At 45.5% G+C, this 18,188-nt stretch overlaps 1 protein-coding gene across 11 annotated transcripts in view; it reads left to right on the top strand.

The window, feature by feature from the left end:
- Window positions 1–18,188, top strand: part of ADARB1 (adenosine deaminase RNA specific B1) — a 138,700-nt gene that overhangs the window by 79,426 nt on the left and 41,086 nt on the right. For 10 of the 11 annotated variants that reach the window (XM_017888759.1, XM_017888760.1, XM_017888763.1 and 7 more), the window contains one exon: window positions 15,454–15,528. The exons of the other annotated variant lie outside the window; for it this stretch is intronic. In XM_017888759.1, the coding sequence (XP_017744248.1) occupies window positions 15,454–15,528 (75 nt within the window). The remainder of the gene's footprint in view (window positions 1–15,453; window positions 15,529–18,188) is intronic. 11 annotated transcript variants of the gene reach the window in all.

Below are 18,188 nucleotides of genomic sequence, written 5' to 3'. Positions count from 1 at the left end.
CCACCCACCCACCCATCATCACCCATCATCCATCATCCATCCATTCACCCACCCACCTGTCATCACCCATCACCCATTCATCCGTCCATGCATCCAGCCACCCACCCATCATCAGCCATCATCTATCATCCATTCATCCATCTACCCACCCATCATTACCCATCATCTATCATCTATCCATCTATCCATCCATCCACCCATCCACCCACCCATAATCACCCATCATCTGTCATCCATCCATCTACCCACCCATCATCATCCATCACCCATCATCTGTCATCCATCCATCTACCCATCCACCCATAATCACCCATCATCTATCAACCATCCATCCACCCATCCGTCATCACCCATTACCCATCATCCATCCATCCAGCCATCACCCATCAGCCATCATCTGTCATCCACTCATCCATCCACCCTTCCACCCACTCCTCCATCAATCCATTGTTCTGTTCATCCAACAAGTACCCATTACACCCTTCTGCATGCTGGCACCAGGGGTTTGGACATGCTTAGGGGGTAACGGGATGGCAGTAGCAGGGGGCAGCCACAGCGTTCAGGCTTGAGGTTTGTTCTGGAATGGGCCACCTGAAATCCCACTAGGTGCATGAAGAGGGTGGATTTACGTGATTTGTCACTGCTGCACTATATGTGTAGTAGTGGGAAGGGATATTCCCCAGTATCTGGTGAGAATGGAAGACACCATTCTCTAGCAGTGTCTGCCAGGAGAGGGGCCCCAATAAGGAAGGTTGAACCCCCAGTGGACAGCAGCATTATGGATAGAGGGCCCAGATCTCCTAGAACCTGTTGTAATGGCTATGTGTGTACCTTTCACTGCATTTGTGCTGATGGACCTCGCAGCACAAGAGAGACTCTGCTGCCTGGGCAGGAGCTCCTCTCATCTACAGGGTGCAGTTTAAGCACAGGCACATACACTCTAGGTTAACAGTTGAAATTCTGAAGCAAGTGTATAGAAGTAGATTTGTGAAATTGCACTTGAAATACTATGGAAATTGGATCCAAAGCAAATCGTAACAGTGCCAATTCTTAGTGTAATTATGTGTTAATATGGAAAATAAAGTTTACATTGTTGTCTTTTTTTCCCTTTGATTCCAGAAAATTAGATACAATTTTCAAATAAGCAGGAACTTACTTAGGTTGTGTCAAGTAGAGCAGAGTGGACAGTCTTTCAAATGCATTGCTGCTGCTTGTGCACTGTGAAGGACAGAGCACCTTCACGAAGTCAGGGCCCTCTGAAGTTTGTGCTCTCACGCGCTGGCTCTGAGCTGTGATTTTGTTGCTGAGTGTCTGCCTCAGCAGTTCATGTAGCTTTCTAAAGCTTGCCGTTGGTTAGGCATGCTGGACTGAGGCGGGAAACGAGTGTGTGGATCAGTGTGGCTCTGTATGTGTGAATGCGTATGGACATACGTGCATAGGGTTGGGGGAGCGGGGGACAGGGACAAGAAGGGCCAGGGCCTGTGACCACATCAGAAGCAAGGGTGATGCTCTGTGGCACAGCTGGCCCTCAAAGTCACTCAGTGACCTAGGCTTCTTCCATCCTGGAAGAAGCTCTGTTCTCTAACAGAAGGTTCTGGAGTCACTTTGGCAGTTGCTTCTAGTCCAGCAATAGATAGGTGAGAAAGAATACAGGGAAGCACGCAGGAAGCTGTGTGAGTTGGCCTAGATGCAGTGGCGCCCGCCACAAATTGCACAGAACCCCACGGGAAGTGAGCCTGGGTCCTTGCCCATCACCTCTTTCCAGCTGGTGTCCAGACCTCGGGGTGATCCCTGAGTGTTGCTTCATTGGTCTGGCTATGGCTTGTCGTGGGCCGGCAGCCTGGGAGCCACGCAGCGGCAGCAGAACCGCAATAAAATACACTTATTCAGGAGAGGAGGTGGCTTGCCAGCTTCCTGCACCCTGCACAGCAGGGAGTGTCCTCATTCTGCAGACCCTGATTCTTCTCGGTGGGGGGGAAGGTCGGGGTGGGGGGGACTCCTTTGTCCGTCGTTCTCTCAGCCACTGGCTTCATCCTTTGGGGGTTCTTTCTGATCATTGCCTTCAGAGCCCCATCTGAAGAGGGTGTCAGTGTAGAACACAGTGAGTCAGAATGTGGAAGCAAATGGAACCATCTGGAAATTTTGCTCTAGGCCTTATAAAACACATAATTTGTTAGGTGTGAAATATATAGTAGTGTAGTAGTGATAATAGGATGGAATAAATGCTTTAGATTTGCAAAATTATGTCAGAGAGTTTAGGGATCTTTGGTCTTGTACCAGTGACATCATTTTGTGGCTCTTGGGGATTTGGGGAGGGACCTCCCTGAAGCCACTGTGCAGCAGCCTCGTGCTCAGGGCTCAAAGGTCCCATATGTATTTCCCCCACTTCCTCCACCAAAGCTGAGCTGTCCTACCTTCCTCACATCCCCACACCCAGCAAGTGTCCCTCTGCTTAGCAGCTATTTATTCTGCCTGTATTTGGGCCAATTGCACAGGCTGTCTGAGACCTGACAGTATGCTAGAATGTACAGGGCCTACAATATTTTGTGTAATATCATGGAAAAGCATGCAGTTCTTTCGGTTGATGGTGGTTACAGATAAGACTGCAGAGACAGCTCGTGGTGGGTTGGAGTGTGGCTCAGTCTCCCTTGGGTCTGCTCCCCTTCCAGACTGCATGTGGAATTCTGTATAGAGTAAAGCATATTCGTGTATGTAGGAGGAAGGCTTAGAATAAAATTTAACTTTTTTTCTTATGGAAGCAGTACATGTTCATTGTAAGAATTAGGAAACATAGATACAAAATAAACTTTATGAAAAACTTTATGAAAAAGGTGATCATCTGCATTAGTCTGTTTTTGCACTGCTAATAAAGACTGAGTAATTTATAAAGGTAAGAGGTTTAATTGATTCACAGTTCCACATGGCTGCAGAGGCCTCACAATCATGATGGAAGATGAAGGAGGGACAAAGGGACGTCTTACATGGCAGCCAGCAAAGAGAGAAATGAGAACCAAGCGAAAGGGGGAAACTCCTTTTAAAAACGTCAGATCTCATGGGCCTTCCTCACTACCACGAGAACAGTATGGGGGAAATTGCACCTGTGACTCAATTATCTCCCACTGGGTCCCTCCCGCACATGTGGGAACCGTGAGAGCTACAATTCAAGATGAGATTTGGGTGGGGACACAGCCAAACCATATTATCATCCTTGAAGCTAAATCTTTGAATGGGAGCAAAGCCATAATAATTTTCTTCCAATTCCTAGTACTAGAATTAGATTTAGAAGTGTTTAAGGCTTTGTATTTTTGTGTTATTATGACCAGGAGCTCAGTAATGCCTAACTTCTGCCTTGAAGGATGATGTGAGCGTACAAGAGGGGTGGCCGCATCCCTCCAGCTTCATTCCTGGTGTCCAACGGGAGGCAAATAGGCCCCTTTGCACCTCTTAACCACCGTAGTCCTCTCCCATTGCCAGCCCCTTCTGACTTTTGGGGTTGTTTTACCCTCTGGACAGCAGTGTGAACAAGGTATGTCAGGCCAAGGGGGCTGCTCCCTATGGGAGGCCTGGCCGTGTTGGCTTCCAGGAGGCCAGATGGGTGCTGCTCACCATAGAAAGTGACCCTTTTCCCTGGTCCTGAGCCAACCTGTCACTTCCATGCTGTATCACTTTGACAACTATCTTTGCTTTCTACAGAATGAAAGGAAACTTTCAAAAGTCAACGTATTAAAGCCTGTTTGCATTTATTCTTTTATGAATTTTGCTCACATTTTGTCTACCGCTTTTTAAATTGGTTGTCTTTATATTATCGATCATAGTAGGCTGCTGGAAGGTTGACCACAGAAACCTGGTTCTAACTTTCAGGGAGGTCACCATGTCTGCCTCCATTCAGGCCCAGTAGGAAGGGGCTGTCTTCTGTCAAGGCACATGCTCCAGGTCCCTTAGGTGGAAGGAAAACACATGGTCTTTATCCAGTGGACTTAGGGTGCAGGTAACTGGACAAATTAACCTTCATCATTTTCACAGATCCCTGTAGAGCTGGACCGAAGGAGGTGGGAGATCCCTGCCGGGAGCCGCTGCAGTGGGAGGGCTTACAGACGTTCGCATAGCCTCTTTCTATTTGGTTGTTTAACTCCCATTAAAAGGAGTGGCTTTCAGCCTTCTCCTTGCTTACTGTCTTGCAACGTATGTGTGTTCACATGTTCCATGCACATTTGTAACTCTCACCATGCTCTCTGATTCAGCTTTGTTCCCTTAGAGTTGCCCCATCAGTGCTTTGCCAATGATGATTGTGTTTTTTAAAATACCAGTTGCTTACTTCTGTTTAGTTATCTCAGTGCTAAATATTGTTAATCAATTAAATATAAGCAGCATGTTCTAGATTTTATATCTTCCTGGATATAAATCTTCCTGGATATGACTTCCACTCATAACATTATGGATTTTTATTGTAAACAAGGTAGAATTTTATTTGCCACCTAATCATTTCATCATGGTGAGTGTCCTCCTTACAGAGCGTATACTGAATTTGGGTTTTACTCCTGTTTTGTTCATTTCCACAATTTGAACTCTGTGTTATTATCCCATTTTCTGTTAGGGTCATTGTGTTGTTAAGTAATCAACTTGCACAGAAGGTGTGCACTTAGAAGGTTAACAGAAAACAAGTTAAAACATGACTGAAAATGTATTTCTGTAAGAATTACTGTAGTTCTCCTGAGAGTATAAATAGCCAGGGTTTTAAAGATCTGCTTTATAGGATTTATACTGCAAATAACTTGGCAGGATTAATTGGCCTGCATTTGCTTGCTATAGTCAGTACCATCTAGTGTTTTAGTCAATATCAGTTTTTGTAGTGTGGGTGAAGCTGGTGATGGCAGCTGCAGCCTGTCTGGAGTTGCTGCTGCCATGTGCCAGCTGCAGCAGGGGAGGCTGGGGCTCTGTGCTCCATGGAGCTGGTGGGAGCCGGGAACAGGTGGAAGCCCCACCCCCCTGCAAGTTGGAGGAGCAGGAGCCCCGCCATCCTGGGCACAGCTGCAGCCACCCATTAGCAGCTGTGGACTCAGGCATCCCTGCACTCACCAGGGCCCAGGAAGCCCCCCTGCCCCGACAGGCTCAGAAGTGCCTGATCCCACTGCCTGGTCTCTCCCTGCTCCCAGCACCTGCTCCAATTTCAGAGCAAAGTTGTGGCCGAGCTGGGGCACTATCACAACCTGGCTGGGTGTGTGTTCACTCAGGGCAGTGCTGACATGCCAGCACCCTGCTGCCTCGGCCCCCTCCAGACTTTGGGCACTGAGGAGCATGAGAGGGAGGCCAATGTGGGACTGAGGGCAGCACAGCGCAGGCCTTGCAGGTGCCCCTCAGCAGGAACAGCCTGGGTGCCATGCGCACTGTGGACGGCAGGATAATGGTGGCAGGAGGCAGACAAACTCCTGGGAAGAAAGGGGAGGGTCCCTGGTGAAACTCCACCTTCAGCTTACAAAGGACTTGAGGCCTGGGGACCAGGCTGCCAGTTCCGCAGACCGGAGTGAGAACTTATGGTGCTTTTCCCGGGCCCACCCATGGCTGCCCATGGACCAGTCAGCACACACTTTCTCTCCTCTGAAGCCTATAAAAACCCCCGGACTCAGCCAGACTCGGGCAGAAGAAGGGACGACCTGCTTGTGGAGAAGAGCTACCCACTGCGGGTCTCTCTGAGCTGTTCTGTCACTCAATGAAGCACCTCTTTGCATTGCTCACCTTCCACTTGTCCATGCCCCTCTTTCTTCCTGGACACGGGAGAAGAACTTGAGACCTGCTGAATGGCAGGGCTGAAAGAGCTGTAACAGAAACAGGGCTGAAACACACCCTTTGCTTGCCATGTTGCAAGCAATGAGGAGAGGAGAGAAGAACTGCAGCCCTTCAGGGAGCCGAGACTAGGAGCTCCCTGAGCCAGGGTGGTGACGCCCTCGTTGGGGCCCTGCAGTTCCTGGTGTTTCCAGGCTTCTGGGCACCACCATGTTCCCGGTTTCAGCCATGGAAGCTATGTGTGGTATGCCTGGTTCAGCTGCAGCCTTGCAGGGAGCCAGTGCCCATGCCAGTGCCTGGAGCTGCCCAGCCTGCCACAGCCAGTGTGCCTGGCTGTACACAATGGCTGGACCCCATGTCCACTCACTCACACATCCCTTCCCGCTCCATGCCTGGCTCACCCTTGGCAGGCATGGGATCCAAGCCAGAAGTGTGAACTGAGCTCAGCCTGCCATGCTGTGTGGGCAGAATGAGCCCAGCAGGACCAAGCAAAACTCGGGTAAAGGTGCCACCAGTGACAGAGGTTTCTGGCCAGAAAAATGATACCCTGAGGATCCCGTGACACTGGGCTCTGATTTACCAAAAAGAGCCATACCTGACTAGGGACGTGGGGAAGCAGGGGCATGCAGGTCTGTCCACGAAAGCCCCACTCCTTGCTTTAGGGACGGTAGCTGATGCCCATGAGTGCTCCTTTATGCAGATGCTGTGCTGGTGCTGAATCACCAGGGCTTGCCCCGCCTGTAGAACCACCACCAAGAAGGTGTGAGAGAGTCTCAGCTCACAGCACCAGACACTTCAGACCCAGGTTGGAGAGCTCGAGGGCCTGAAACAGGCTCCAGGAAGATGTGAGTCTCAACTCACAGCACCAGCGATTCAGACCCAGATGTGAGTCTTAACTCACAGCACCAGACACTTCAGACCCAGGTCGGAGAGCTCGAGGGCCTGAAACAGGCTCAGTCCCAGACTCTCGCCCAGTGCTCCCTTGCCCGCTCGTCCGGCTGTCGTTCTGCAGACCGCAGGCTGGTCAGAGGCTTCCCGTCCAGAGTGACCCAGCAAGGTGTTTCTGTTTCTTAGAAGAGGACAATCGTAGCTGCATGGGAAAACAGTTGTTACTGAGGATTGTACTAAGTAGATCCCTTTCACATCAATAGTAACCAATTTAAAGCCCTTTCATTTACAAATGTTTCTGCTTTAAGGACTTAGAGGTTAGTTCCTATGCAATCAAGTTTAGATGTGTTTTGGAGAAAGTGGATACAGCCCACGTGGTCCCAAAAGGCAACAGGGCACAGGTAATGTTCCCTGGCTGTGATTAGTTAGTTGAGGACACCACAATTGGAAGCATCCACGATCTTCCTCACAGGAAGCACCCGACTGAGAGCTGTGGACGCTGAGGATGAGGCTTAAGTCTGCCCTAGCAGAGCTCAGGGCCTGGTGGGAAAAGCAGGGTGGTCAGGCCATGGGGGGAGTGAGCAGAGAGGGGTAACCAACTCTGCACAAGAAGCCAGGAATCCCCCCGCTCAACCAGGAGCACTGACTCTGGGCCCTCAAGGCCCCCCACCGGGGGCGCTGACTCTGGGCCCTCAAGACCCCCCACCGGGGGCACTGACTCTGGGCCCTCAAGGCCTGTGGCGCCCACAGCTCCATCCACAGCAGCGAGGCTTGCGCAGTTTCACCACAATGGTAGCACACATGCAACCTTCTGGGCGCTGCTGGGGCCTATGGGAGTCAGGGGTGTGGACAATGTGCTCCCTGGGCCTGCTCAGGATGATGCTGAGTACCAGGCAGCAGTGAGTGGGGTGACTGAAGGGAAACTCGGGGGACATCTGGCCCTCTGTGTTCTGCCACACTTGTCCCCATGCTTGCTGTGTTTGGTTTGGGGCCGTTGGCCCTGCTCCTATAGACTCAGAGTAGCTGTCTGTCCCACGTTTCCATAGCCAAGTTCGCTCACACAGTCAACTTGGGCTGTGTGCTTTTTTTGCTGATCCCTAAATTGGTGACAACTAGTGTACATTTGAACAGTTGCCACCAGTTGGTACCTTTTAATAAAAATTACAGATTAATAATAAATGGTAGAAGTTCATGCTTCTTCCTTCTGGTGAAGACCAACACATGGCCCTATTTTAAAGAGCAGAAAGCTGCAGAGCCACTGCCACATTGCAGGCACCATCTAGGATGTGTAGGCATCTCAGGGATGTTTTGACACTCAGAGGATTGTATGGTTTATTTTTAGGAAACAACTGTAGCAGCCAAGTGAAGACACTGGACAGGGGAGGACAGCTGTTGCATGTGTCCACGGGGCCTGAAGTAGGCCACGAAAGCCCCAAGTGTGCCCCTGTGTTGGCACAAGTACAGGGGCTGCCAAGGAAAAGCTGGGGGTGGAGGAACTCAGTGCACAGTGTTCCTGTGGGGCAGGCATGGCGCCCAGGGTGGAGGGGTAGAGAAGACTGAGCCTGCCCCAGCCATGTGGGCTTCACAGCCTGCTGGGAGAGGCGGGCCACAAACAGGGAGACAAATTGTGGATTGCACTGTGTGGAGGGAGAGGGAGGGGGAGCACTGGGGTGGGTTGGTGTTGTGTGAGCTGGGACTTGAGCAGTAGGAGGTGGGGTCTGATGAAGCCTTGCACGAGGACATGGCAAGGAGGGAACAGGGAAGCACCCCAGGAAGTTGGAGAGGCTCTGGTGGGCATGGCAAAGGGCTGACGATGTTCCCAGTGGCCGTGACACATGGGCATGTGTTAGAGCACGTTTTTTATTTATAAAGACATAGCCCTGGTTGCTGCGAGGAGAGGGGCCCTCAGGGTCAAGAGAAGGCAGAGAGGCTCCTACATAAGCTGAATGGTAACAGCAGGGCAGAGGCGGACAGGCTGATGTGTTTAGCCCAACTTTGGGAGAAGAGCTGCTGACATGGGGTGTGGCGTAAGAGGGGAGAGAGAACCAGGTAGTCTCCAGGTGTCTGGCCTGAGCGCCTGCTGCGTGCAGTGCAGGGACAGATGGGTGCAGCGAGGCAACAAGATTTACTCGTGTGCATTGGTATATCTGCTGCCCGGGGTGGCTAGGTGAACAAGGAGCTGGCATTTGTCAAAGCTGAAAACACCTTACTTGAGGCCCCTTGGAGCACCCAGGCCTCACCAGGCCCACCCCCGCCCAGCTGCCCTTGACCTGCCTTGCTAGGCCAGTCTACTACTGTCTGTGCTATTGGCATGTGCTTCTCCCATGATGCATCCCTTTTAATGAGGGAAGAACTAGAGCCACAGTTTGATGAAGTTGCTGATTGGGCAACTGAGGTGTTAGTGCCCTGTGCAAGGTGCCCTGACTGACACCTCTACACGTTACTTTCTGTCATTTGTCGTTGATAGAATTTACTCTTCTGTTTCAGTAGATTCCTATTCTCATCAATATTTCCCACTTAATATGATGAATATTGTACATTGTTATACTTGTTTTAATTATCTCCTTTTGCATTGCGCTAGAAAAAAAATGCGTTTGCTGAAAATTAGGCACAAATCTTGCTTGCTCTGTGTACAAGATCTGTATCTTGCTCAATGTGTACAAAATCTCTATGAAGATTCACTTAGCAGCAGATTGCAGGGAGGGTTTCCTAGAAGGTAAAATATTTCACTGAAAATATTATCAATTGAATATTTTGGAACACTTTAGTGATATTGTTTGGTTTAGATAATACTGAAAGCAAAATATAAATTATGAGGTGAAGTGTATCCCTAAACATGCAGGATTCGCTTGTTGAGTTTCAGATTGTTTTCGTTCAAATGATGTAAGAGGTTTATACTTCAATTGCTTTTGTTAAATGAGCAAATCATCATTCTTTTTTTTGCTACAAAGTGAATCTAGCTTTGGAATGCTGCTTGATGTATAGTAAAGAATCAACACGAATAATCTCCACTTCAGTAACGTTTCTCTTTTTTTTAGTTTGCAGTTCAAAGCTATTGAATATGGAACCCATAGCAGTCATAAAGAATATGTAAAAGTTTTCTCAAAGCTATCCATTGTGAGGGGAAAATGGATTTAATCCAGTAATATATGTTAGTAATTTTAATCCCATTCACCAGTTGTCTTAAACAGTTTTTAATCTGTAAACTTTTAGTGGACTCCTCCTAAAGATGACATTTTTTACCAGCACAATGGAGACTATTCAAGTTCTGATGCATCTTTGGTGTAAATAAGTCATGTTTTAATATTTTATTCCAGGGTATGGTTTTTCATTAAGGGAAGGGGAGAAAAAGGGTAGGTACGCTCATTGTCCAAAGTTGATAAGAACATTATATTTATATATATTGTTTATACTTGTGGTTGCAATGTAAGTATCTATAAAAAGGTATAAAGAATAGTGTAACGATCATTTACCTACCCCCAGTATAAAACATATAACATTGCCAATTTGATCATGTTAGCTGAAATCAAAAGCGAGCTCATGAAGAAATGGTCAGGACACGGTGAGGGAATGGCCTTGTTTGATCCAGCTTGATCTTCTTCCATATGGGCACCCAGTGTCTGGTCCTGTTTATTAAAAATAAAAAGCACATTCATATGTCCCTGATTTAAGATGCCACCTTTACCAAATATTCTGTGTCTGATTCTGGACTTTTTTTTTTTTCCATCACATTGACCCTCTTTGTCCGTGAGCCATGCTGTGTTGCTTTAGGCACTGAGGCTCTTTATTTCTAACAGGAAGGACTAAGCCACCTGCTCCTTTGGTTCAGAGTTTTCCTGAGTATTTGAGTCTGTTTATCCTTTTCATGTAAACATTAGAATCAGCTTGTCTAGTTCCATTAAAAAAAAAAGTTGGGTTTGTACCTGGAACCAAGTGAAACAGAAGTCTCAGGTCTTCTGCAGCCAAGTTCAGTGTTCTTCCACACTCACCACCTCCCAGCTCTGTTCTCCTTCTTACTGCATTAGGAGGCATTCTGAGGAATGAAGAGGTTCTGAATATTGCTATCAAATAAGGCTTTTTAAAATGGACCATTGTTGGAATTTTGTTCCATAGGGGATATTTGATAGGGCTTTAATTCTTACTTGTTTGTAGTTCAGGTCATAAGAGGTTCTTTTAAAAAGGAAAGAAAAAATAGCTCTGTGAAATGTGCTCAAGTGTTTGCATTTGCTATTTTGCTTTGTTTTATAACCTTTGGTACAAGAGTTGGCATTTGTCAAAGCTGAAAATGTTGGCTTCTGCTCTGCAAGAGATTTGTAGCTCCCATTCTTAATGTGGGCGGTACCTGCAGGTACTCACCTGCCACCACGCTCGGCATGACTGTTTTCTACTGTGAGACATTTTCCATGTCCTTTTAAAAGAATTTTAATACGTAAGCGCAGGAAACAAGGTGAACTACATGAATTAGGTGAACTACATGAGCTGGGCTCACTCCTGTGCCTCAGCACTTTTATTGTTGTTGTAAAGTTTGTTTTTCCTGATTCCAGGTATCTGAGAGAAGTCAGCCTTCTCAAGCAAACCAATTATTGATTAATTATATATAAGAATTAAATTAGCCTTTTGTGTGTCTTCTGCCTATTATTAATAAACTTTTTATTTTGAAGGCTGGGTGCGGTGACTCATGCCTGTAATCCCAGCACTTTGGAGGCCAAGGAGGGTGGATCACCTGAGGTCAGGGGTTCGAGACCAGCCTAGTCAACATGGTGAAACCCCGTCTCTACTAAAAATACAAAAATTAGCCGGGCATGGTGGCGTGTCCCTGTAATTCCAGCTACTCGGGAGGCTGGGGCAGGCAGCTTGAACCTGAGAGGTAGAGGTTGCAGTGAGCCGAGATAGTGCCACTGCACTCCAGCCTGGGCAACCCAGACTCTCAAAAAAAAAAATAAATAATAAAAAAACTTTTTGTTTTGAAATAATATGGATTCACATGTAGTTGTAAGAAATAATACTTACATGAACATAAGCCTTCATTTCTCTGGGATAAATGCCCAGAAGTACAATTGCTGAGTCATGTGGTAGTTGCATGTTTTATTTTCAGGAAACTGCCAAACTACTTTCTGGAGTAGCTATCCCATTTCACATGTCTGCCAGCAGTGTACAAGAGATCCGTCTTCTCCACAGCCTCGTTTGGGGCTGTCACTGTTTTTAAAGCGACACTATGCTTAATAGCCCTTCTCGGAGGTGTGCAGCGGAGTTATCTCACTGTAGTTCTCAGTTGCATTTCCCTGGTGACTCATGATCCTGAGCATTTTTTCATGAGTTTATTTTCCATCTGTACATCCTCTTCATGTCTTTTACCCATTTTCTAATTGGACTGTTTGTTTATTTTACTGTTGAGCTTTGAGAATTTCTTATATATTCTGTTTGTTGGATATGTGTTTTTCAAATATTCTCTTCCAGTCTGTAGCTTGTTTTTTCATCTTTTTAACAGGGACGTTTGCAGAGAAAAAGTTTTCAACTTCCAGTTTGTCAGTTGTTTCTTTTGTGGATTGTGCTTTTGCTGTGAAGTCTAAAAACTCTTTGCCTAGCCCTAGATCCTGAGGATTTTCTCCTATGACTTTCTAAAAGTTTCATAGTTTTATGTTTTGCATGTAAGCCCATAATCTATTTTGAGTTAAGTTTTGACTAAGGTAGGAGACCTGAATTGAGGTTAATTTTTTTGGATCTCTAGTTGCCCCAATAAGGCCGTGCCTCCTTCATGGAATTGCTTTTGCAACCTTGTCCAAAATCAGTTCGACATATTTGTGTGGTCTATTGGGGGTTCTCTGTGCTATCCTCTTGTGATCTGCTCGTCTGCCTCTTGCCAACACTGTACTGTCTTGATGACTGTAGCTTTGTAGTAAATGCCGAGATCAGCTAGACTGATTGCTCCCACTTTATTCTTTTTGATGGTGGCTACTTTAAAGTCTTTCTAAGAGAATTCTAACATCTGTGTCATCTCCCTGTTGGCATCTGTTGATTGTCTTTTTTCATTTAGTTTGATATCTTGTTTCTCTGTGTGACAAGTGATTTTTTATTGGAACCTGTTTATATGATACTATGAGACTCTAAATCTTACTCAAGCCTTCTGTTTTGGCTGACTTTCTCATACGCCATGGTGTCAGAGGAAGCAGGGATGCTGTCTCATTACTGCTGGATGGGGGATAAGTCCAAGTTCTCCACTGGGGCTCCCGGATACTTCCCCGTTGTGAGAGGGCCTCATCACTGCTCCATCTGGAGCCTGCACTGACAGCACAGGCTAGCGTTGTTTCCACCAGCTGGGAAGAGAGTCCAGGTTCCCCACACAGTCTTCCATGACTCTGCATTGTGGTGTGGGAAGGGAAGGGGTTGTTAGAGCCTGGTGGGAATGAAAATTGTGGCTTGTCACTCAGCCTTGTCAGACACCGCCCAACAAGGGGACTCTGGATTGTCCGTACAGCCTGGCACGGGGGTGGTGTGGTTGAGGTTTTCTCTGTGGTGTTTGCCTGGAATCAAGCAATTCTTGTCTAAAAAGTTTTCTGTCTTGCTGGGCTACCTCTTTCCTGGTCCTTTGGCCAGAGAGAGCCGCTTTTGTTACAGCTTTTTATGTGTTTTGTTTTTGCCAATGCCTGCTGATGTTTCTGGGTTCTAGCTTCTTCAGCTCTATGTTGAGAAAATGAAGCAAAAGTAAAATGCGGGGTCGCTTTTCAGGTCCTGAGGCCCCCCTGGCTTGTCAGCTTTCTCTGCATCTCTCAGTCTTTTTATGTGTGTTTTATGTATAATATCCAGGATTCTTAGTTGTATTTAATGAGAGGAAAAAGGAGAACTTCGCCTTCCCACTGAGGACATTCCCTTGCCTATTTAAAACGAGTTTCAGCCAATAAGAACAGAGCTATTTGGACAGGCTTATTTGTTGTTCCTCCAGTTTATAGTCTGGGCTTCTGAGAAGCGCCTTACCATCACTTTGCCTACATAACCTCAGTGCCTTCACACACGCCACCTGTTTTCCCATCTTCCTGATGTGCTCAGCCAGACCTCTCGTCTGAAGCTAGTTTAACGAGGATGTCCCCAGTTTTCTGGCCTGATCCCTCCAGCCAGGAGGCTCCTGGGAGCACCCACAGCCTACTGAGGGCATCTGCCCTGCCTGCAAGACAGGGGCCTTGCCCTCTGTGTCTACATCTCACCTCCCATTCTAGACCTTAACCCAATCACTTTTCATCAGTCCTTCCGTAATGAAAATATTAAAACATACACAAATACACAGTTGTATCAGGAACTCTGCATGCCCGTCAGCCACATCAGTAATTACCAACCAGGGCCCTTTGGCTGGTTTTGTCTACACCTCATCTATGTTTTTCTCACCCCACTGAGTTATTTTGAAGTAAATCCTAGATATTGGCCTTTTATTTGTAAATACTTCAGTATATGTCACTAAAAGAGAATTACCATTTCTACACCTAAAATAATGTATCATAATTCCTTAATATAATCAGCTATTCAGGCAATATTTACATTTAAGTTTCTCAGAATCTGATTTAGATTCTTGTGTCTAGCACAAGTGCTTTGCACGTAATTGATTCTCAGAAAATATATCTTGAAATAATTAATGACTATAAAATAATAATGCTTTTAAAACTATCTGGCAAACTTTCTTGAATAAAGAATTCTAAAGAGAAACTCATTTAACTTTTAGCAACACATTTGCCTGAAATATAGTGAGATTGAAAGTTATTAACAAATGATTTCATGAAAAACTATATATCTAAAATATATATTTTAGATATTTGATATAGATATATAAGATATATGCATGTTTTAGTACATTTTAGTCACCATTTTCTAAGAGCAATGAGTTTGCCTTTTAGTGATTTGTAAGTTTTATTTGTATACAAAGTAATGTGATTATAAAATTTGAGAATCCTCTTTTTCCTCAATTGCAATTTGATGATATTCTTTATTATAGATCATGTATTAATACAGTCTAACAAAGTGTATCTAAAATATTTAAGAAGAGGAAATTCCTAAATTTGTTAACCAGAAATTGTGATACTTGTTCTTTGAGGATTTCCTGTGTTTTCTCCTGCCAACAAAATAGTACTTTTGTGTAGCTAAGAAATTAGATTGAATTTTAACAGTCATATGCACTTTAGTTTTGTCTGCATGAGGAGCTATTCAAGGCGAGAGAGAAGTAGCTAAGAGAGAAGCTGTGGGTGCTGGTTCTGCGGTGTGGCTTTAGTTTACAGCTGGAAGCCAAAAGTCTATCCAGAGTAAAGATAGATGGCAAGTATGTGAGCGCCCTTCTGAGGTCTGTCACCATCTGTCGTGACGTGTTGTGTCCTTAGTCCATCCCACAGCAGATGTTTTTCCAGGGTGCAGATTGTCCCTAGTTCAGCACTCTTCACGGCACTCCATTGCCTGGAATCAAACCCACCCTCCTCAGAGTGGTGAGGTCCCTGTGCACTGGCTCTGAAGTTCCCTTGCTGGGACCTGGTCCCACCCTCATCATCCCTCCATGTGGGAGAATCCACGTGAGAAGTCCTTTGCTGGACTGGAATCCACGCGAGAAGTCCTTTGCTGGACTGGAATGTGCCAAGGAGGAGTATTTTGTACCAGATGGCAGATCTGACTTCTCTAACAAGACCTAGTTCTTATTTTATGATTTTTTTCCTTTAATTTGTAATAATGTTGTAATTATTTCCTTAGGGTAGACTTACTTCACATTACTCATATCATAGGCACACTAAATGCTATTTTCTTACTGTCTTTCAGACAGAAACAGTCTCCGCCAGTCAAGAAACCCTCAAAAGTATTTTGCCATGGATATAGAAGATGAAGAAAACATGAGTAAGATCTAGGCCTATCACGTAGTGTCAGATAGCTAATTTTATGTTAACATTTTGGTGTTTTTGCAAATATATGTCATGAGACCAATGTGGGGAATTGTGTTTTTCCCGTAACGTGTTCTACTGACAGTGGCATGTTTTTAATTTTTGGTGTGTTCTCTGCAACAGGTGTCAGAATTTGCTGTAGACGTTTTCCCTGCAGCGGTATGTCTAGGTTTTTCCTTCCTCGTTATCGTCATGGGGCATCGCTGTGCGCCCTGGAATGGGCTTCTGGGCACATCTCATGAAGCCCCACTGTTTCGTGTGGAGTCCTGTCACGGCACGCCTCTTAGAATAATGCTCTGAGTATTCATGCATGCAAATCGAAGATGAATGTCTGAGATTGATTTAAATACCCAGTCCTTTGCAATAATAGTATGGAAATCCCTGCATTTTGAAGGAAGGAGGTTCACACGTGTCTGTTGCTCTGAAGTTCGCAAAGTTGCTAATGAAAGCTGGGACTGGGGTGGGCCTCCTCCTTCTGTGCTGTTCTCTCTGGGGCGGGTGGGTGGAAAGCCGCTGGGGTACGTCAGTGTTTCCTCTCTGTGTTTTCTTCTGTAAAAAGCTCGTTGAAGGTACTTATCTCTTCTAGTTCATCTTCAGCCCCAGAAAACAGATTTAAATGCTTTCACAGAAGTTGGGAGAGTTTAGTAGAGAAATTACAACAAAGGCATCATTGCTCTAACTAATATAAATATCCATATTTACCTTCTTTCTTGTCTCAAGGAATAACATGCAGCTGTCAATGATGAGTGACATGTCACTGGGAGTGATTACTGAGCATTAGAACTTGGCTCAGCACTTTCCCTTTGACTTCACGCAAAACTGATGATCTGGGGTCTTGGAATCGCTCTTGTGTACCGTATAGAACCCAAACTGTGACCCAGTGAAACATTTCTGCGTGGTATTGCTGCCCCGTGGGTGTGCTATGGATGCTGTGAGGGGGCTGGGCCTCTGCTCTATGGACTGTACGCTAAGTGTTGGCTTTGGTTGAAGTTAGCCGTCTGGGGTGTGAGGGTGAGAACACTTCCTGCAGCGCTACCCGGCAACCACGGGACCAGTGTGCCCACCTCCCTTCTGCTGATGTGTGCGCAGCCCATGGCTGCTGGTGATTGTTTTTTCAGGTTTTTTTCCTCATCCTTCCTGCTCTTGAGATCTTTTAAAAACCCAGCTTTATGTTTTTACTGGGCAATTCTACTCACTGTTTCCAATTTTGCCACAAGCTTTAAGAGAGAGGTTACGTCCATACTCCTCATTTGAGAAAATGTGACCTGTGCTTGGCCCGTGCAGTAGCCCACCAATGGAGCGTGTGCAGGGGTCCCCAGGGCCTCTGTGTCAGGACTGTGGCCTACAGCCTGCAGCTGCAGTCACCTCGCATAGACAGAGGCTTCATGATCGTGTAGGTTCTGGAACTATCCCCAAACTGATCCTGTGATAACTTGACATGATAAACAATCCTCCTGAATAATTTTTCTGTAAAGATAAGCTGATGTTCTAGTGCAACACAAAGCCCTATCATGATCAGTATGTACATTTATGAAATGTAGTAGCATGATACAGAGAGGGAAGGCATCTGTTTAAGAAAAGCTGTGAAAGTGGCATCTTTTTCTAGTTTTAGTGTTTTCCTTTATTATAGTAGCATTTTCAATGACAATGAGAGTAGTATTTTAGTGTGCTCCTGAAGTGAATAAGAGTTTAGAATGTATGTAATCTGTGTTACAGAAGTATGTTCTTCTCAAAATTATTTGTCAATCCAATAGTAATTATTTTTATTTCTGACAGGAAAGTATTTGGTTATTTCAGAGGTTATAAATATTTGGTTAAATGCCTGTCCAAATACATTTATAATGATTTGATTTTTGATATTGATAATTGTTTAGCAACAAAATCAAAATGTAAGCAGCAATCTAGTATGTCATGTTCTTGCTCAGTTTATTAATCTCTGACTTCCATCTTGGCTCTACTTTTTTTTAACCTTTTGTTCCCTTTGAGCACCGAAAGGAGTAACCTATCGAGCTTTTGCTGGAGGATGTTATAAATGAAAATTTAATGTCCATTCCATCAGCTTTGTCAACTGGGAGAAGTGGTGTGTGTGTGAGGATTATTTTGGAGAAATGATGTCTGTAGAGAAAGTTTTAAATTTCTTAGCCTCTGCCACAATGTGGCATCAGTTTTCCCACGGGTTGTGTCTAAACCAGGTTTATGCTCTGCTGTCTTGGCTGAATGATGCCAGCCCTGGAATTAGAGGTCTTTAACCTCAGAGATTGGCAGCCAAGGGCAAGGACTTGGTCCCTTTCAGCCTTCCCATGGATGAAGCTGAAGAACATTTTCACAACTTTTCAGTTTGCTTAACATAATGAGAATCTACCTTTACACATGTGGTAGAAATAGACCCTAAAGCCACCATATGGGGCACTTGTAAATTGGTTTACAATTTTAGCAATATTTTGGTTACTTAATATAGATTTTTGAAATCTGGTGGTAGATGTCTTTAACTTTCATTCACATTACAACCTTGCAGGGCACTGTAGCCCTCACCCCTGGGCTCTGTGTGACAGCTGCCTAGCCATGATGGAAAGGAATTATTTCTTCTTCTATTTTTTAAAAAGCTCAATGAACACT

This window comes from Rhinopithecus bieti, unplaced genomic scaffold, assembly GCF_001698545.2.
Source record: "Rhinopithecus bieti isolate Rb0 unplaced genomic scaffold, ASM169854v2 scaffold_18153, whole genome shotgun sequence".
Taxonomy (NCBI): domain Eukaryota; kingdom Metazoa; phylum Chordata; class Mammalia; order Primates; family Cercopithecidae; genus Rhinopithecus; species Rhinopithecus bieti.
The sequence above is the reverse complement of the archived record's forward strand: the minus strand, read 5'-3'. Positions and strand labels throughout refer to the sequence as shown.